Below are 22,336 nucleotides of genomic sequence, written 5' to 3' on the forward strand. Positions count from 1 at the left end.
GTAAAAATGACGTGGCAGACTCATACCTCAGTAGTCCAAACAATTAGCCGACTATTTTTTAACTAACGCACACGTGGTTTTTTTTTTTTGAAAAAAAAAGGTATACGTGACCATCTTGCATATCGTTTGAGTGACAGAAAAATTATATGGTAACGTCAGTAATTACTTAAACATATATCACATCAGTTAGATTATGAATATAAAATTGATATCACAACCCTCTATATGGATAATAATACATATTACTGTTAAATGAAACTTCCCACAAATTAGGACGTTTACAAGCGTGAGGTCTTCATAGTGGATAGAGATGATGAATTGGACATGAAATTGTCACAAGATGGGGTAAAAAAAAAAAAATATTCCTGCAGACCGTGTCAAAGATGATTTAGAATCTGGAATCAAAAGTCATTTGCCCCTTGCCCTGAGTAACCTCATTCCATATCAGTTAAGGCAACGCAAGTCAAGGAATTTTTATTATCACAAGCTAAAATATTCCCAAAGTTTCTTTCTCAGAAACATGCATTCTTAAGTAAATTTCTCATCGTAGCAAAGAATCTATAGGATTTTGCTTATGCATTTCCGGATTATTTTACATTTTATTTTTTTTCCCCCTAACTAAAAATCTTTGAGCGCTTTATTCTTCCGAATTAAAAAGCACAGAATCTGATTCAAATGCTTTTCAAAAAGTATATGTGTGTGTGGACATATTAATCCAGGATCCGATGCCAAAACCATTTTCCCCGAACTGCATGAAAAAGTCGATTAACAACCGCTCACCATAACGCAATAAATAAATGTATTGCAAGTAATTACGTCCGAAAGAGATATTTGGTTAATTGTATTTGGCAACATTTTCTTAATCTTACATTCCATCTATGAACTTGGAGAATGAAATTAAGTTTTGTTTATTCAATATAACAACTCCAAACGGCTCACTGACTTTGACTTTGCTGGGGAAATTCACATTCCACTTCGTGAAACTACGTTGCAAAAATAACAGCATGAAGATGGAAGTTTTTCGGCGAATTAGATGATGCACGTTCAACGAAAATGATAAGGATTAAGGACAGTATGGGCCGAGTAAACCTGTCGAGAAATGGCAAATTTTTTAAAGTTTTTAATGCATGCAATTACAATTGGTTGTTCAACTAATTACCCTTTATTCCATCCACTTTGTCAGTGGATTCGGAATGTAAGTTCGCTTGGCATTTTCTTTGTACCAAATGTGACGTTAGTTTGGTCATTTATTTGGAAATCCACCATCGATACGTTTCCTTTTTCATTCAATGGATGAATAAATACTGCATTAATTTTTCTACTGGTATGTCAACTTTCCCGATACCAAATTAAAGTACCGTTCATCTCCATGATAAGTTTTTATAAATTATAAAATTACTAATTATTATGTTTCATCATTCAATCAATGCATGTTATGTCACTTAAAATAAAAGTAAGTTTAAATATAAATTAAATCAACAAGAGTAATACCATAGCACCCAACTACTATAAATGTTCCAATTAAGCAAAGGTTTCATTTCATCCAACAAAGAAAATAGAACTAGTACGTACACAGAAACAGAAATCGGATATTATGTTGTCTTACAGACACTGAAATTGAGATCGAGTGTATAATTATTAAGTCATATAGAGCTGCTTTCACTTTTTATACATTACCAAGATTAAGATCGAAGACTGATATTATTTTCGGTTATTATTTTTTAATATTTCTTCAAACAAAGTTTATTGAATTTGAAAAAATATTAAAACCTACCTTAAGTTCGTTAAGTTCAGGAATATCATCATAATTCTCGATCTAAATTTACCAAATAAGTTTTAAAGGGATCTCAATTTTTTTTTTTTTTTGGTTATAATCGAATAAGAAAATATATATATATATATATATATATATATATATATATATATATATATATATATATATATAGTATTTTTTTATTTTGGGCTATTTTTAATTTAAAATGTATTGCATTAAATTGTTTCGTAAGCACTAACTAGTATGGTTTAAAAACTAAGTTAATTTGATCATACTTATAAGATGAATAACTTAGAGTATATTTAGTATTTTTATCAAAATTATTATTTAAAAATCATATTTAATATATACTATTAATTTATATTCTATAGTTATAATTTTTTTCATAACAACTGTCACTTAAAAATTATGACACTTGGTTTGTAAAAAAATAAAAAATTAAAAAAAAATTAAAAAAATGTTGTCTAGCTTTGGCGGGTGCACCTTTTGTCCCAGACTATCAACATCACATGTCATGTTAACTTGAGCGGCAAGAAATGTGGGACCCACAGCCTCAATCCTTCACAACGAAAGACTTCAATACGCGGCAAAAATTTATTTAGTCAATAAACAGGTCGTATGACAGGCATATAGTGATAAAATTGAGCAAATCATGCAGCATTTAAATGAGTTTTTTTCCACCGAATCCCCCACGGACCGACTGGCACCCTGGTACCTATAATAAATAAGATTCAATTGAAGCATTTCACATCCCACCCAGCATTCTGTAATTTGCTCGTCCATTGCTAAGTATTCTCAAATTCCTAGCATCGTCCAAGTACAGACTAAATCTTTTACGAGTCATATTTTTGTTTCTTCCCTTTCATATTTTCATTTTGGCTCCTATCAATCACACTAATATGTCTATGTCCACCATTTTCCATGCAAACAACGTTTGCATGGAGTCTTTGCTTAATTTTCCTGCCACCCTTAACGTGCCCGCCAAAAAATGGCACTCAGCTTTTGCTAAAATCTATTGCTCCAGAACACTATTCTCGCTCGCCAAAATTGCTAAAGCCAAGAAGGGTACTAACAAGGTTTCCCGCTCTCCATCTTACACCGTTGTAAATCTTCAACAAGATGACGATTCGTTCAAGATTGATCAAACGAGTCTTGCGGAGCTTGTGAAGATGAAAGATCTCGACCAACTTCACAAGTTTGGCGGGATTCGCGGCGTAGCCTCCGCTCTCGAAACAGACTTCGATGGTGGAATCTGTGGCAGTGATCAAGATAATGCTCGGAGACATGAAGCATTTGGTTCAAACACGTACAAGAAACCTCCATCTAAGAGCTTGTTCTACTTTGTTGTGGACGCTTTTAAGGATCTGACCATTTTGATTCTTTTAGGCTGTGCTGTGCTTTCTCTTGCTTTCGGCATTAAAGAGGATGGCTTGAAAGAGGGGTGGTATGACGGTGGAAGCATATTTGTTGCCGTCTTCTTGGTCATTGCCGTTTCAGCTGGAAGCAACTTTAGACAGAATAGACAGTTTGACAAGTTATCTAAAGTCAGCAACAATATACAAATTGATGTCATCAGAAATGGTCGGCGCCAACAGATATCTATCTTTGAAATAGTTGTTGGAGATGTCATATGTTTAAAGATTGGAGATCAAGTACCAGCTGATGGATTGTTCTTAGATGGCCATTCGTTACAAGTAGACGAATCAAGCATGACAGGAGAGAGTGATCATCTGGAGGTTAACAGCAGCCAAAATCCGTTCTTGTTCTCTGGCACAAAGGTGGCTGATGGTTATGCTCGTATGCTTGCCACGTCTGTTGGCATGAACACGACCTGGGGCCAAATGATGAGCCAAATAAGCCGCGACAACAGTGAGCAGACGCCTTTACAAACCCGGCTCAACAAGCTAACTTCATCAATAGGTAAGGTTGGATTGGCAGTTGCTTTCTTGGTCCTTGTAGTCTTGCTGGTTCGCTACTTCACAGGGAAGACAACAGATGAGAACGGAAACCAGGAGTATAATGGAAGCAAGACAAAGGTTGATGATATAGTGAACGCTGTTGTGGGAATTGTAGCTGATGCAGTTACTATTATCGTGGTTGCGATACCAGAAGGTCTCCCTTTGGCTGTTACGCTTACTCTTGCTTATTCCATGAAGAGAATGATGGCTGATCAAGCTATGGTGAGGAAGCTCTCTGCCTGTGAAACAATGGGTTCTGCGACCACCATTTGTACTGATAAAACAGGCACACTCACTGAAAATCGGATGAAGGTGACAAAGTTTTGGCTCGGCAAAGAACCTGTAAAAGAAGGTGATGCTTCATCAGTTTCTCCAAATATTATTAAATTGATCCGACAAGGAGTTGCTCTTAATACGACCGGCAGCGTATACAGGGAAACTTCAGTATCTGATGTTGAGTTTTCAGGCAGTCCCACTGAAAAAGCAATTCTTTCTTGGGCTGTCCTGGAGATGAACATGGATATGGAGGAAGTAAAGCAGAGTTGTATCGTCCTCCACGTGGAAGCCTTCAATTCGAAAAAGAAACGTAGTGGGGTCATGATGCAGAAGAAGACGGACAACACAAGCCACGTGCACTGGAAAGGAGCAGCAGAGATGATTCTAGCAATGTGTTCAAGTTACTATGATGCTTCTGGAAACATCAAAGATCTGGATGATGGCGAAAAGGAAAGATTTCAGCAAATTATTCAAGGTATGGCAGCTAGCAGCCTCCGATGCATAGCTTTTGCACACAAACAAGTTCCAGAAGAAGAGCATCAAAATGAAAAAGATCAGAAGCAGCTAATCGAAGACGACCTGACCCTATTAGGATTGGTGGGTATTAAGGACCCATGCCGTCCGGGGGTAAAGAAAGCTGTGGAAGATTGCCAATATGCTGGAGTGAACATCAAGATGATCACCGGAGACAACGTGTTCACTGCAAAAGCCATAGCCACTGAATGTGGAATACTCAAGCCAGGTCAGGACACGTCCACTGGTGCTGTGGTAGAAGGAGAGAAATTCAGAAACTACACACATGAGGAGAGAATGGAGAAAGTTGACAAAATCTGCGTGATGGCGAGATCCTCTCCTTTCGATAAGCTTCTCATGGTACAGTGCTTGAAACAGAAAGGTCATGTGGTCGCTGTTACCGGGGATGGCACAAACGATGCACCAGCTCTGAAGGAAGCAGATATTGGACTGTCCATGGGAATCCAAGGAACCGAAGTGGCCAAGGAGAGCTCGGATATTGTCATCTTGGATGATAACTTCGCTTCTGTAGCCACAGTATTGAGATGGGGAAGATGTGTCTACACCAACATTCAAAAATTCATTCAATTCCAGCTTACGGTCAACGTTGCTGCTCTTGTAATCAACTTTGTCGCAGCAGTTTCCGCAGGGGAAATCCCTCTAACAGCAGTCCAATTACTTTGGGTGAATCTGATCATGGACACACTAGGCGCCCTCGCTCTCGCAACAGAGAAGCCCACCAAGGAGCTCATGGACAAACCACCGGTTGGTCGAACTGAGCCACTTATCACCAACATCATGTGGAGGAACCTTCTGGCCCAAGCTTTCTATCAGATAGCAGTCCTCTTGACATTACAGTTCAGAGGTGAATCCATCTTTGGTGTAAATGAGAAGGTAAATGACACCTTGATCTTTAACACATTCGTCCTTTGCCAAGTGTTCAACGAATTCAACGCGAGGAAGCTTGAAAAGAAGAATGTCTTTGAGGGAATACATAAAAACAGGCTGTTTCTAGGGATTATCGGAACAACCATTGTCCTTCAAGTGGTGATGGTGGAATTTCTGAAGAAGTTTGCAGATACAGAGAGGCTGAACTGGGGCCAATGGAGCGCATGTATTGGTTTCGCAGCTGCTTCTTGGCCAATTGGTTGGCTGGTCAAGTACATTCCTGTTCCAGAGAAACCGTTTTTCAGCTATCTAAAGTGGAAGAAGTAGGCTTCTAGTTATGGATGTTCTTTAAATTCTTTTATCAGCAATTCTTACATTTTTTTCCCGTACATATACACAGAACTCTGTATCCGTCGTATTGAGAATTTGCAGCTGATTAGTTTTTTATTTATAGCACATGTATTCTAAAAATAAAAAGTAGTATAATTTATTAAACATCCCCATTTTTCTACTGAGAATGGAAGAGCGGACTTCTGTCTCTTTTTAATTTCTAGTTCTTGGGTACAAGACATTTGACCCTTGCAAACGAATTGAAAGCTCATCAAATAGTCATCAAGGAAGTAAACCAAAGAATCAACATCATTGCATATTTGCTTCCACCCACCGGAGATACTTAGAGCGTTAAACGTGTAATTTTATCGAACACGTAACATACATTTATGTACACTTGTATCTTGTATGCCAGAAGAAAGAAAGAAACACAGCCGCATATATAACTTGGCAATTACAAAACAGAACATAAAATTAAAAAGAAAAAAGAAGTTCAACTTTTTGTTAGCAATGAACTTGATAAATTGAGAACCCACCACCCCATCTGTTTTCGCTGTAGTACAGTGGCATTAGTTTGGCTTTTTTTGTTATTTCATTTATGCGAAAACAGATGGTCAAGAGCACTTACAATGAAGACGTAATAATAATTGTCAACCGATGATGCCTATGGTTATGGACTTTAAAACTAAAAAGCGACAATCCAGGACCCCTGTTTTCCATTGAAACACAAACCATAAATATGGTACAACGCAATCTCATGGAGGACATGAGAATGCCAGTGTAATGTAAGATGCCACAAGAGTGGCACTTTAATTACAGAAAGAGGCAAATCTTGTGTCGCTGTACCAGTGCCTCACCTTGGTTTTATTAAGAAATCTGGACAGAGAATTTTTTTCACAATCTGGATGTGACAGCTGACAGTGGAGATAAATCGGCTGTAAAGTTTCTCCCAATCAAATGACAAATACATTATCATACAGCAATTTCATCTACGTTGGAACGGGGACTTTGCCATTGTCAGCTGGAGCCAGACTGTCGTAGTATTCAACCAGCACTTTCCAGCCACCAGGGCACATAAATCCATCCGGAGGATTCTCTTTGTTCCTTGCGAGCGTTCGCATCTTGGTGCCTGATATGAAGAGGAATTCCTGAGCCCTTGAAGGATCAAAGAATGCCATTTTGCCTTGAGTCTTGTCATACGCTGCAACCTGCAAGCAAAACCAATTTAATTATAACACCATTAATTTCATTACTAAAGAAATTGAGCATAAAATCCACGTGTGTACTATTAGTGATGGTCCAATGCTTTACATACCTTGAATGGAAGGATGTTTAGCCGCTCTAGGCCAGGAGCCATGCTCTGTACCTTTACATACTCTGACTCAAGGCCCATGCCAGCTCGGTCCCTACCAACAATATAAAAGTTGGCCCCAGCATTAATCCTAGCTTTTGCATGCCATTGCACCTCAGTTGGGCCTGCATAGTGCATGGGCGAGGGAAATATAGAAACCACAGTGGTCTCTGGATCAAGAACACCATCCTCAAGCACCTACACATTTATAATATGACAGAAAATTAATATTCATTTCGATTTTTTTTTCTAAGTTCGCATTATTACAATATTTTCAGCAGATCCCTTGAGTCAGAGTCAGGTATTCAATCAGTATCAAGAACTGGAGCTACCATATGATTTTAGTTTTACAAAGACAGAAAAAGATGCTAACCTCTAGGCTCTAGAGTATATACCATGTACCGCATAAAAATTCAATACAGATGTTTATGCTAATCAAAACAGATCCATGTACAGAGAAGGGTTAACATGCTAATCTTTATACCTTATCATGTTGCTTCATTCGCCAACTAAGGGGAACATCATGTTAGGAAAAAAATTTCAAAATAAATGGTGTCTTATTGTAAAGACATGTCTAAATAAATAGTGTTTTATTGTAAAGATATATCTAATTAATTATGCCTTATAGAAAAAATATTTTTTCACTTAAGGATATAATTTTTCATGTTGCATTTCACTTGGAAATGTATCATTTTATGATGACATTTCATTTGAAATTGTGATGGCTCAATTTGGACTATTTATTAAAATTAAATCTTAATCCAATGACCATGAATGAAGGGGTATCATAAAAGATGACAACCCAAATAAAGGGGCACAAGTATATCTATAAATAGAGGTCATGTTTAAGTCATTTAGAGATGAAAAATAATGATCTCACACCACTCTTTTTTAGAACGAATTTCAACATAAAACTCTTATTTTTCTGCATTAAAAAATTCAATATATTGTTTTCTGCAGGAATAATATATTGTTTCTTAGCAGACTTGCAATATTCAAGAGTATTCTAGTTTGCTTTAGTCGATGCACAATATAAGCAAACAAATAAGTGCTTGATTATATCCTAGAAGCATATTTGCTTAATTCATATGCATCACTCAATTGGTGGGGGCAGATGATGTCTTAAGGAAATCGATATTTGTAACGTGTCTTGAAGTCCACATTATTTTCTACAGTTTACCTATTACTATTATTTTTTTTCCTACATACAGAGTTGTAATTCTCTACATTTGCCATTCCCCACAAGCATAGTCCACCAACACGTCATCTGCCTTTGTATAGCAGACGATGAGGGAAATGGTTCGAATTCTCATGGACTCAACTTCCCTCAATTAAATATAATTGTGTGGAGATTATTTGTAAAGTCTTTCTCCCTTACGAAATGCGAGTGGAGTAGAAACACCCCTCCTCCGTGAGGGTTATTTGTCTAGGCATATATTTCATAGAATTAAAAACATAATAATGTAAGCTCCAATTATATATTTGATTGTAAATATTAGTGTAATGATATGATGTCATAACAGTTGTAAATATATGTATAATATAATAACCTGATGCTTAATCAGTTAAAAAAAAAAAAAGCCTCCTAACTAGTGCAGCAAGATGATGGGGTTCTGGCAACCCATATCAAGAAGCCTGCGACGAGTATCAGTCATCAATAGAGCATGACCATTGTGCACAGGTTTCCGACGCTGGAAAGCAAACACGGCGTCGACATTGGCTTGCTGAATTCTTCACGAAGTTGAGCGGGTGACAATTGGAAACGATCAGGACCATCTTGATTGGTTCTAGAACCTCCAAGTCACCTCCAATCAGCCAGTTTCCAGCATAAGTTATAGCCTGGTCAACATAAGGTAGACTAGGGGCAGTTGTCCTCCATGTTCGGGCTATCCTTTCTTCTTTGGGCTGCTTGTAGATCTCAATGCTGAAATACACATCGAATAGCAAATGCATGAGAAATGAAAACGGAACTACTATCAAGAAGAAAAAAAGTTGACAAAAACTTTTGTTCTATTGTTTGTTTGGTGAGAAAAAAAAAAGGAGAAAAAGGAAGGAAAGTGGAGGGGATACTTTTGATTTTTAATTTCATCCTTAACTTCCGGGGGTGGAGGATAACAAACAGGAAAAAAAGGGCCAATAATCCCCCCCGGGCGGGGGGGGGGGGGGGGGGGGGGAGGGGTGGGGGGGGGGGTGGAAACCAAAAAATACCGTTTCCTTAATCCCATCTGCCGATCAAAGAGATTGGGGGTAAAACTTCAATCTTGATAAAATTCCTTATGGGAATTAATAAAGAGGGAGATTCAACTCTCCTTCTCAATTTTTATTTTTCTATTACATTTTCCAGAGATTATTTCTTTATAAGAAACCTGAAGTTATTTATTTTATATCTTTCCTGTAAACTCATATATTGACTTGAGTGTCGAAGGATCAGTGCCGGAAAAATTTCCGGCACCTCTTACTATTCATTTGTGATTTTATATGTTTGTTGGTTATTTACTGATCGTCCAAGGCATCTTTAGCGATCTTTCCCAACACATAAATTTTATACTAGCACAAAGGTTTGGTATCAAGCCGCTAATTGACTCGACCAAATTTCAGCGTCAACATTTTGGCACCGTCTATTGGAAACATTATAAAAAGCCAACTTTTGTCTCTATTAATTTTTCAGCTAGCCAAAGCGAAGGCAGAATATTATCATGCACGAATCGGAGCAAGCTCTCTTTTAATTTCAAATCCACAGGGAAGAATTGAATTGAATCTATAATAGCTAACAAAAATTTGATATTCGCAAGCTTCAAATCGATAATCACATTCAATTTACTCATCTATATGCGTGATATATTGCACTGAATGATCAATTTTATATCTCATAGCCTCGGTATCACTTGAATTTATTTCTCCATGAGTATAATGATGATCAATTTTACTTTAATCCTCAGATTCAATTGTGTACTTGCTACGAGCTGTTTGTTTAAATTGTAAATTTGGTAAATTTGTGCATGATTGACCGATTAAACAAGCGTGTGTTCAGTGTTATGTGCATAAAATTCATCTCTGCAACTTTAGTTTTATGTGCATTTAGTCAATCAAAATCATGCAATCACTTTGGTTTCTTGAATGGTGAATTAAATGACAGTTGATCTATGCCATAGTAGTAGATCAAATGGAATAATTAGCTTGAATTTGCTTAATTTATATGCATGAATATAGTAAAATCTATGGATTAACATCATACTGATTGGAGAAGTTCGGTGTGCTTCTCACCAATCCAATTTATGATTTGTTTTACATGAGCATGAAAAATTGATTACAGAGCACAGATTTAAATGTACATATATTGAATATATGAAATCATATCATAAACTAGTGGCCACTTACTTATTGCTATATAGACAACTCTTGATCATGTGCTTGCCGTTAAAGTTTTGCATAAGTTCCAAGTTTAAATGCTAAGATCTCAGCTAGGGGTAGGTAAATTCGGTTTGGATCGGTTTGAGACATATTATTAAACCGATCCAACCTTATTAGTTTGAAATATTTTCAAACCGATATCAACCTAAAATTTTTTCAAACTGAACCGATCCGATCCTCAGTTTGAGCTTATTAGTTAAAAGCCCACTTCTTTTATATTATTTTACTTAAATTATTTGTTATTTTTTTGTGTCCGTAATCTAAATTGATACATCTTTTATATTATTCATATCTACTTTGATATCTATATAAGAATTCAAAGATACATCCATACAAGTTCACAACATAATACATCCTAATAAAATAGTTCTTAACATGTTCATTCAAAACAAACTCACAAAATTAAAATAAACTTGAACAACATTTGACAATTAAAATATTGTGCATCTTGTCCGTCAAAACTTATGGCCTAATTGCTTTTGATTTGTCAAAATCTGCATAAAATGATAAATATAATTAGTTAGATTGCTTAACTTAGAATATAATATAATTATATAATATTTCTGGATTGGATCGGTTTGAATTGGTTTGGAATCCTTCCAAACCGAAATCCAAACCGAGTGATGTTGGTTTTGCAGTCCAATAAATTGAAACCAGTTTTTTTACTAATGAAACTGATCCATACCGATCCAAATGGTCGGTTTGGATCAGTTTGGATCGGTTCGGTTAAAATATGCCCACCCCTAATCTCAGCCACTTTTACAATTGGATTATGCCACGATTTCAGCATAATTGTGATGGATTAAATCATTTGGAATGATGATTTAAATACTAATTGGATGCAGAGATGTGGAGTTTGTTATTTTGGAAACAGGCTTTTAGAGAGGACTTTTAAAAGTGCTCATGCAAAATCACACACGGGAGCTGTCCGACAAAGTGACTGCAAGAATTGAAACAAATTCGTTGCCTCAAGTTGTTGTATGTCAGTACCATATCCAGAGACATCTCGGAAAAGTCTACCGAAAAATACTCTGAATTATATCGGTAAACTCACTTAGTTCTTAATCATGTTTCAATTTGATCAGTTAAATCATATACTTATCTTGAATTTGATGATTCACGTGCATGATTATTCATGAAATCTCACATGCAACATTATTAGGTCCATATTCTTGTTTTTCCTATTATACAATAAGTCATTTACTTGCTTTTATAACTGTGTACATTTATTTGACTGTCAAGCATCATAACAGTATATCATGCATGGACACGAATCCAAATGCCTGATTAATTCTTTGATTCAGCATGCTCCCCCGAAAAATCATTTTATGAATCAGTAACATATACATCACAGTTTCAGTTTTGCTTCAATCTTTTCTGATTAAATTATACTCTATATGAAGCTTCAATCTTTTCTGATTAAATTATACTATATATGACTTTGAATAAAATGGATGCAATAAGAAATGTTTCATATATTCATTCTTTTTCTTTCCTTATAGAAATTTTTTCTAAGGCATGTAAAAGGTTAAACGCCTTGGAACCTATTTTAGGTAAAACCTTAAGCTGACGAGAATTATTTAAAATTACTTGATTTAGTAAAAAGTTAAAAGCCTTGAAACCTACTTTAGGTAAGATATAAAACCTCAAACTAACAAGAGCGGCTAAGGTTGCTTAAGTTAATAAAAGGTTAAAAGTCTTGAAACCTACTATGAGCAAAACATAAAATCTTAAAAAAATCATATGAACCCATGGCGAACAAAATGAATTGCTTAAAATTTCTCTGTGGTAGTAAAAGGTTAAAACCTAGAAATATCCTCTGTAAAACCTTATACTTGTGCAACTTGCTAGCTTGCGGCAAGGTAATTTTTTAAAAAGTAATAAAGGTTATAAGATCAAAACCTCCCTGAGGTGAGATATGAAACTTGAAATTTGTTAAACATATTTGCTCATGGCAAGGTTAATTTCAGAAATCTCGAAATTTCGCTGAACTTGCCTCGAAGTCACTTTAAACTTTTTGTAGTGTCTAGTTTTGATTCGTCTCTGTCTCAATACTAAAACCTAGGGACTGGTGCTTGATGATAAAAAAAAAATGAGAAAAAGAAGGAAAGTGAAGGGATTACTTTTTGTTTTTGGTCTCGTCCTTAACTTCCGGGGGTGGAGGAGAACAAATCGAATAAAAGGGCAATAAATCAGGGTGTTCACAAAAAGATCCAAAGTCCAAAAGCATGATTCAAGTGGGCATGGTGGCTCAAAAATTTGACAATTCAAAAAGAAAAAAACATAGTGCAAGGTGAATCATGGCGACAATTTTAGAGAATCTCTTAGAATGATTCTCTTAGGATGATTGACAAGCATTAAACACCAATAATACACAATTGTCAAAGGCTATAGAAAGATGGGAGAAAGCAACATGAGGTAGGCTTCGGACTCATCCCTAGCATCAAAATACTCATTCTCAAATTTTTAATTATTTTATTCAATCTAGTGTGATTAATTCTAAATTTGTATCAAGTGTTTAAAGATTTTCGAGCATCAGAAGTTATCCGTTAAGTTTTACTTACGATCAATTAATCAATATGATTGAGATGAGTCTTTTATGGTAGGGCGAGAGGGGGAATCAAAAAATGCCATTTCCTTAATCCTATGCTCCGATCACAAACTGACTAGGGGGTAAAATTTCAATCTCTATAAAAATTCTTATGAGAATTAATAAAGAGGGAGGTTCAACTTTCCTTTTCAATTTTTATTTTTCTATTACGTTTTCCTGAGATTATTTCTTTATAAGAAATCAGAAGTTATTTATTTTGTATCTTTGTTATAGACCCATATACTAATTTGAGCATCAAAAGGTTAATGCTGAAAAAAATTTCGGGGCATCTCCCCGTGCTTTTGTAATTTCAGGTGTTCATTGGTTATTTGTTAATGGTCCAGGACATCCTTGGCGATCTTCCCCAACACATAAATTCAATGCTGGCTCAGAGGTTTGGTATCAAGCTGCTAATTGACTCGACGATATTTCAGCGTCAACATCTATAATTCATGAAAGTAATCATAATGATTCTTTAAACGTGAGAGACACCAATATAATTAGATGAACCGGCATCATTTGAAACTCATGAATCTGGTATTCTGGTGGCATTTTGGTCTAGTGTTAGAATATGTTATATGGCTGCGGTGATGCAGTGAAAATTTATTTATGAAGTGCATAATTATTAAGTCATATAGAACGGTTTTTACTTTTTATACATTACCAATATTAAGATCGAATATGGATATTTATTTTAGTCTAAAATTCTTATTTATTTATTTTATTTATAAGATGAGTTAATTTTTCTTTTTTCGACTTTTTTCACTAATATAATTAGTATAATATAATAAAACTAGTATATCAACTTTTTTCGATACCTAATTAAGGTATCGTTCATCCACGGCAAGTTTCTGTAAATTATAAGATTACTAATTATTATGTTTCATCATAATGTCATGTCACTTAAGACAAAAGTAAATTTAGATATAAATTAAATCAACAAGAGTAATAATATAAGACCCAACTATAAGTGTTCCACATTTATCACATTTTTAGCTGGGTTAAAAAAGTGCAAAGGTTTCGTTTCATCCAACAAAGAAAATAAAACTAATACGTACACATAAACACAAATTAGATATTATATTGTTTTATAAACATTGGAATTGAGATCAAGTGCATAATTATTAAATCGTAGAGAGCTGTTTTTACCACTTATGCATTACCAAGATTAAGATCGAATATTGATATTATTTTCGGTTATTATTATTTAATATTTCTTCAAACAGAGTTTATTGAATTTGAAAAATATTAGAAATTACATTAAGTTGTAGGAGTATCATCATAATTCTCAATCTAAATTTACCGAATAATTGTTAAAAAGGATCTCAATTCTTTATTTTTGGTTTTCATTGAATAAGAAAAAAAAAATATAGAAGATAGTTCACGTAGCAATAATAAAATTTTATTTATTTTAAATTTGTTCTTATAGAAAATTAATATTACGACTCAAGACTCTCAATCTCGCGGACAAAAGGATGACAAAAACTGAGGTCCACATGTTGTGAGTCCTAGATGACTCATGTTTGATAGAAAGTTGGGTATAGTGGGACCCACGGAGCTCACAAACTTGCTTGCGCAACTAATAGGAGAAATTCTAAAAATTAATGCAAAGCGAGAGAATTTTTTTCCTTCGAATAGCTCTCTCTCTTTAGAGAGGCTTGAATGGAAATATTAAGGGGTCGTAAGGACTCATGTGGTCACTCCTAATGAGTGGAAAGTAATCCAAACCAGCAAGTTGTTGGGATTGGTGTGCTGGTGGAGAAAGTTTCGAAGAGCCAAAGGTAGTGTAAAGCGTTATTTACCATGGACACTGAAGAGCTAATTCGCAAGTGTCAAGCAATAAATATCAGAGAGGAAGACAAAGCCAAAATAACACTGGAGGTGAATTTGGAAAAAAAGAAAGAACTAATGATGGCAGGCTGCTTAGTGGGTAAAGTAATGCTCACGAAGGGAGTAAATAAAGAGGGTCTAAAGGCTGCGTTACAGCAGGTGTGGAGGACCTTCAAAGAAGTCAAAATCGAAAGCGTGGGAAACAACATCTTCATGTTTAAATTTACTGAGGAAGCAGACAAGAAAAGAGTGCTAAAAGGGGGACCATGGCACTTTGACAGGGCATTGATTGTACCCGCTGAGCCAAGGGGGATTGGGGAAGTCGCAAAACAATCCTTTACTCATACATCCTTTTGGGTGCAGATTCGTAATGTTCCACTAGCGTGTATGGATAAAGATTTTCTCCGGGAGCTGGGTGAGAAGCTAGGATCAGTTGAAGAGGTCCAAACTGATGATAATGGAGATTGTATTGGGGAATATGCCAGAATAAGAGTTTCAATTAATATAACACTGCCGCTAAAGAGGATTCTATTTCTAAAGCGAGAAGGTGAAACTAATATCCCAATGCCAGTGGTCTATGAACGTTTGCCGGATTTTTGTTATTGCTGCGGCATCATAGGACATCAATACAAAGAGTGTGGCAAATACTAAGACCAACCAAGAGAAGATTTACCATATGGGAGCTGGATGAAAGCGATTACGGTAGGGGGCTTCACAAAGAGGAATCAGAACAAGGGAAGGTGGAACTATGGGGTTGGAAAATCGGATGAAAAATCAGCAAGCTCAGAAAATCACAGCTTCCAGCAGCAGAAAGGGCAAAACAAAGAAAACCCGATAGAGGCAAACAGGTCGGTACAAAGTGAGAAGGAAATGGGGCAAACCATGGAGCGTGCGAAGAATGATGTGATAGGAGGAGTAGCTGAGCAACAATTAATGCAAGGAGGGACACAGTCAGCGGACAAAGAACAAAATGATGGCCACAAGCAAGCTGAGAAAAGTGGCAATGCAACAGTCCCAAGGAAAATGGGCACACAAGTGGGAAACGGTATCCTAAAAGAGAGGGAAAAAATGCAAATAAGTCATGAAAAGGAAGCTGGAAAAAATGATGGGCCGGAAGTCTCTCAGCTACAGCCCAATAAGAGGAAGTGGAAGAGATTAATTAGAGAGCTAAGTAAAGGGGGGGAAGAAATGGAGGTACAAACTCGGAAAAGGCCAAGGGGGAAAAAACTCAGGCAAAGCCCAAGGAAAAAAACAAAACTCTCTAGCTCAAACAAGCTCGAGACAAAAAATCTGATGCATGGTTCTTCAACAGCAAGCCTTCAGCTGGGGTGGGAACCGCTGATGCTGGAAGAGGTGGTAGTTATGGAAGCAAACAACATGGAGATATCGGCGGAGGCTGGTGGCCAGCCCCGCCGAAAACCATGAATATCCTCAGCTGGAATGTTCGGGGTTTGGGGAATCCCCGAGCATTTCAAGCCTTAAGAAAAATCCTCCAGTTGCATGGTGCTCAGCTGGTGTTTTTGTGTGAAACAAAGGTATCAACCATGCAAATGAATGTAATTGCAAGTAAGCTGAGCTTTGAGAATTGCCTTGCGGTAAACGGTAATGAAAGAGGAGGCGGAATAGCAATGCTCTGGAAGTCAGATATTGAGGTGCAAATCAAATCATATAGCCAGCACCACATTGATGCCGAAACTCAAATGCCAAATGGGAATCAAATGCGAATTACAGGAGTGTACGGGCATCCGAAAATAAGCCAGAAAAAGCACACTTGGACGCTCCTCAGGCGGCTGGCGGTTTTATCTTCTAGTCCTTGGTTGTGTTGTGGAGACTTTAACAAAATTTTACATCCGAATGAGAAGAGGGGCGGCAATGACAGAAATGTGAGTTTAATTAATGAGTTTAGAGAAGTCTTGAGAGATTGTGGCTTAAAGGATGTCGGGTTTCGGGGGTATGCTTTTACTTGGAATAATGGAAGATATGGGGAGGGTTTTGTGGAAGAAAGGTTGGACAGATTTGTTTGCTCTAAAGCTTGGAGTGACAGATTTGTGGACTGTGCAGCAAGTAATCTGGACTCCTGGACTTCGGATCATTGTCCCGTGCTGATGGTTGTTCAAGAGAGAATGGAGGGTATGATCCAAAAGGGTAGACATTCCTCGCGAATCCATTATGAGGATATGTGGAGCTCGTATGACGGATGCAAAGAGATAATTAAGGAGGAATGGGGGCTGTATAGAAACTGGAGCAGTGAAAATTCAGCCCAATCCTTTCAACAAGCAACAAAAACTTCGATGGGTAGGCTGTTGGGGTGGAGCAAGAGGGAATTTAGAAAGCGTGACAGAAAATTGGAGAAGCTGAAGTTCCAACTGAGGGAGTTAAAACAAAGAAGGGTGCAATTTGTAGATGGTGAGGAAATTCGGAAGATGGAGAAGCAAATTCAAAATATTCTCATGGATGAAGAAATCTACTGGAAGCAACGTTCAAGAGCAGATTGGCTCAAGGAGGGGGACAAAAACACAAAATTTTTTCATGGCAAAGCGACGGCAAGAAGAAAAAAAAAAAGAATTTGGGGGATTGAAGACAATTTCGAGAGATGGATTGAGGAGCCAATCAAAGTAGAGTATGAGTTTTGCAACTATTTCACCAAGCTTTTTACATCAACCCAGCCGAGCCAAGATCAAATTGCAGCAGCTTTGGAAGGAATAACTCCAAGAGTTTCAGCCAATATGAATGAGAGTTTGGGGGCACCTTTTACAGCCGAGGAAGTGTTGGAAGCGCTGAGCCAAATGTGCCCAACAAAGGCTCCGGGGCCGGATGGTTTGCCAGCCGTGTTTTACCAAAGCATTGGCATACGGTCAAGGAGGGAGTGCTCACCACTTGTCTGCATATCCTTAATTCTCAAGGTACCATAGGCCCTCTAAACTACACTTACATTGCTTTGATACCAAAAATCGGAAAGCCTAGGAAAGTGACAGATTTTAGGCCTATTAGTTTGTGCAATGTCAGCTATAGAATTGTTGCTAAAACAGTTGCTAATAGATTTAAGCAAGTTTTGCACAAAATCATCTCTCCGTCGCAAAGTGCCTTCATTCCTAATAGGCTGATCACTGACAATATAATAGTTGGCTATGAATGTTTGCACAAAATTAGGCATTGTAAAAGCAAGCGAAATGGATTAATTGCCTTAAAGCTTGATGTTAGTAAAGCTTATGATAGATTGGAATGGAATTTCTTAGAGCAAACTTTGGAAAAATTAGGCTTCTCGCAGCAATGGATTAGCTTGATTATGAGGTGCATTAGTTCGGTTTCATTTTCAGTGTTAATAAATGGTACAGTGAAAGGCTTAATTAAACCTCAAAGGGGCTTACGTCAAGGATGCCCTCTCTCCCCATATTTGTTTATTACATGTGCAGAGGCCTTTTCATCTTTGCTGCAGCAAGCTGAGCAACAACAGCTCATTCATGGGCTATCTTTTGGAAGCAATCTAAAGATTTCGCACCTCCTTTTTGCTGATGACAGCCTGGTCTTCAGCAGAGCCTCTATGGCCGACTGTCACAACTTGAAGATGATCCTTGAGTGTTACTCCACAGCTTCTGGCCAAATTTTTAACTTCGAGAAATCTTCCCTTTTTATCAGTGGCAATGTACAGCAAGATCAAGCTGAGGCTATTGGGAATCTATTTCAGCTCAATATTGTGTCGAGACATGAGAAATATCTAGGCTTGCCATCGATGATCGGGAGAAAGAGAAGCAGCTTTTTCAATGACATCAAGCTGAAGGTTGCTAATAAGCTCTCAAGCTGGCAGCATAAATTCTTTTCTTGCGGAGGGAAAGAAGTCTTAATCAAAGCGGCTGTTCAAGCTATCCCAGCCTACGCAATGAGCGTCTTTAAAATTCCAGGGGGTGTTTGTGATGATATTCAAAAGATGGTGGCAAAGTTTTGGTGGGGCTCCAAGAGGGAAGGGCGGAGTATTCACTGGGCGAAGTGGGAAAAACTAAGCCAAGCCAAGTGTTTGGGAGGGATGGGATTTCGTGACTTCTCAAGTTTTAACCGAGCTCTTCTAGCAAAGCAAGGCTGGAGGATTCAGCAATGTCCAGATTCGCTGGTGGCAAGGGTCCTGCAAGCTAAATATTTCCAGTCAAAAAATTTCTTGGCTGCTAAACTCGGCTCAAACCCCTCATATATTTGGAGAAGTCTTCTGTGGGGGAGGAAAATTATTTGCGCGGGCTCTAGGTGGAGAGTTGGCAATGGTCAAAAAATTCATGTTCATAAGGCTAATTGGATCCCACGGGCTTCAACTTTCCAGCCAATAGTTAAGCCATCTTTGCCCCCTGATGTTATGATCTCGGAATTAATAACTGAAGCAAACTGCTGGGATGAAAAGAGGATTTATGAGCATTTTGACCAAATGGATGCTGATTTAATTGCTAAGATTCCCCTGCCTCGAAGTCCAAGGGAGGATGAATTGATTTGGCATTATGGAAAAAATGGCCAATTCTCGGTTAGAAGTGGATACCAGACAGCTCTCCAAATGAAATTTCCAGCCATGGCTTCAAGCTCAGTGGTTTCCAAAAATGAGTGGAATATTATTTGGTCCCTTGCTTTGCCTCAAAAGATCAGAATTTTTGCTTGGAGGGCAGCCAAAAACCAACTCCCATCAGCTGAGAATCTGTGGAGGAAAAAAATAATCCAGGATCCCACTTGCCAAGTCTGTAAAATGGGAACAGAAAATGTCTTTCATGCTCTAGTAGCCTGCAAATCGGCTGAGAAGGTGTGGAAGCTAATCCATTTTGATGATGACATTCGTGCAGCTCACAGTCAAGATATTCTAAGCATACTGCATGCTATGAAAAGGATGAGAAACAGAGACGACCTAGAGCTGTTGGTAACAATTTTCTGGGTTAAATGGAATGCTAGAAATCAGATGATCTTCAAAGGGAAAAGGGAAACCCCCCAGATCATGGTAGCTAAAGCTGAAGCTTTGATTGCTGCTTATAGAGGGTGCATTCTCCAGATGAGGCCTGCAGTGAAACAGAGCAGAAAGCCCCCCCCCCCGGAAATGGAATCCCCCTCAAGCTGGTTTTGTAAAAGTAAACACTGATGCAGCCATTTGCTTTGAAAAGAACATTGTAGGGATGGGGGCAGTAATCAGAAATGTTTTGGGGCATGTTACAGCAGCTGCTATCAAGGTTTCTAAGTTTCATGGAGATGTTTCTTATGCAGAAGCAGAAGCCATGGAATGGGGTATGTTAGTGGCGAGAGAGGCCAACATGAAAGCTGTCATCATGGAATCAGATTCTCAAGGTGTGGTCAATTTAGTTAACAACAAGCAGGGCAGCAGATCAAAGATCTATTGGGTTGTGTCAGAAATTCAGAATCTAACGGAAAGCTTCGAACGTGTTAGCTTTAAATACACGACTAGATCTTGTAATGTTATTGCTCACTCTTTAGCTAAACTAGCTTTAGAGAAGTGCGAGAATGTTGTGTGGAAAGGGTCATACCCTTCACAAGTGATGTATCTCTTTTCTTCTTTAGTTTAATGGAAATCTCTTTTTTTTTAAAAAAACTAATAGGAGAAATTCTACAAAAATGCTAAATGTTTGATAGAAATGTTAGGAAATTGAGCTTCTTCCTAATATTATTTTAAGTAATTTGTCAAGTAATAAATTAATAAAAAAATTAAATTGAGAATACATCAATCACGCAATACAAAATTTATATAAAAAATTTTAAATACAGGGAAAAACTATAGTCGTTGTCAAAGACAACCAGAGAAAATTATTTATTATGTAGAAAATTATTACAACTACACTCTTAAAAATAATTTTCTCTCACTCAAGCCCCCAAATACATGATCCCGAGAAATATTCCTTAACAAAACAAACCCGTAATACCCATATTAAAGAGTCAAATGCTCATTAAATATAACTACATGCTTAAGAATATTTCTCTCTCTCAATTTCTCACCAAAACTTGGATTGCTTCTCTAGGATTTTGGAATGCCAAGCTCTTAAATGAGAGCTTCCTTCTTATAGGCAAAATTTTGCCTAAAATCAAGCCCACCACTCTTGATCAACAAAATTTGGTCAATAAATTTGGTGATTAACCCACCATATTTGAAGTCACAATTTTTAACTTTTTTTTTAATCACATTTTCAACAATCTCCACCATGATTAAAAAAAAAAATTCATAGCCACTGCTACAAAGCACTGTCTTCACTATCAGATAATCTCAAGCTCTATGATACTCTCCACAAGTTGCGGACAGCAATCTCTTCCATTATTCTCCTTGATACTCTCATGTATAGTTTCCTTTATTTTCTCTTTATTAGTTACAAATGATGTATATAAATACATGCATTACAGTTAATGAAAATGTGTGAAAAATACTTCAATATATATTTTGCTTTTTGTTCTTTTATGGTATCAGAGCTTAACTGCTCCTACGAGTAAACCTATAACATGGCTTCTAGCTCAACCTTAATCACCTCTTCCTCTCCTGTGTCTGCTGCCCTTTTTTCTTCTGATGGCACATTCAATTCTGCAGGCAACCTGATTGTTATAAATACAGCCTCACAACTTCCTCTCAAGTTGAATCAATACAACTTTATGACCTGGAGAGCACAATTAAACAATGTCCTAGTAGGATATGATCTTCTTGGTTTTGTTACAGGTGCACTAAAGTGTCCCCCTCCAACAATAACCGGTGATGATGGAAAAGCAACCATTAATTTAGCTTACACCATGTGGCAGCGCCAAGATCAATTTATTCTAAATGCAATAATTGAATCAGTAGAACCAGAAATTGCTTCTCTTATTGCTTCAGCTGCAAACTCCATCGGTGCCCTTACTACACTCACATCAACATTTCAAAGCCACAATAGAACCCATGTAGTTAATCTTAAAGGTCGTATGTTATGAATGAAGCAAGACAACAGGCATGTAGCAGAGTATTTACAGAGTATGAAAATGATGGCTGATGAGCTTGCATTGGTTGATACTCCGGTCTCCGAAATTGACCTCATTGTTCTGATTCTTAATGGACTCAAACCTGAATTCAAAGAAATTGCTGCAGCTATTCGAGCTAGAGACACACCAATTACTTTCCCTGACCTGCGTGACAAACTCGTTGATGTCGAAGTATCCTTGCAATCCTTGCAAACGGAAGAAACACCATACAACCCCGTCATATCAGCCTATGCTACACAAAGAAATTATAATAATTTCTCACACTATTTTCAAAATCCTCGAGCACCTCTTCAACCATTTTTTCCATCAAGACCACCCAGTTTAAATCCACCTCAAACCTTCCAAAATAACCAAAGATACTCAGGTCATAATCCTTACCCATCAAACAATTGCAATCAACAACCAAATCGCAGGAAAGGTTACCAAGGCACTTGTCAAATTTGTCA

General features: G+C 37.2%; 2 protein-coding genes across 5 annotated transcripts in view; one reads left to right on the forward strand and one right to left on the reverse strand.

Annotated features, from left to right (window-relative positions):
• The first annotated feature begins 2,478 nt into the window (after positions 1-2,478).
• LOC102629519 (putative calcium-transporting ATPase 13, plasma membrane-type) overlaps positions 2,479-22,336 on the forward strand; it is a 75,413-nt gene continuing 55,555 nt past the window's right edge. Inside the window, exon 1 of one of the 4 annotated variants that reach the window (XM_052441892.1) lies at positions 2,479-3,694. In XM_052441892.1, coding sequence (XP_052297852.1) covers positions 2,674-3,694 — 1,021 coding nt within the window. In that variant the 5' untranslated portion in view covers positions 2,479-2,673. Of the gene's footprint in view, positions 5,737-22,336 lie in introns of all 4 variants that reach the window. The other 3 variants (XM_052441889.1, XM_052441894.1, XM_052441890.1) reach the window with 3 other exon arrangements.
• On the reverse strand, positions 6,418-7,623 carry LOC102615857 (ATP sulfurylase 1, chloroplastic-like). The gene is made up of 3 exons (XM_052441899.1): positions 7,575-7,623; positions 7,055-7,288; positions 6,418-6,947 (listed from the first exon to the last, which is right to left on the reverse strand). Exons 1-3 carry the CDS (start codon positions 7,590-7,592, stop codon positions 6,729-6,731), a joined length of 471 nt encoding a protein of 156 aa, XP_052297859.1. The 5' UTR covers positions 7,593-7,623; the 3' UTR covers positions 6,418-6,728.

This window comes from Citrus sinensis, chromosome 1, assembly GCF_022201045.2.
Source record: "Citrus sinensis cultivar Valencia sweet orange chromosome 1, DVS_A1.0, whole genome shotgun sequence".
Lineage (NCBI taxonomy): Eukaryota > Viridiplantae > Streptophyta > Magnoliopsida > Sapindales > Rutaceae > Citrus > Citrus sinensis.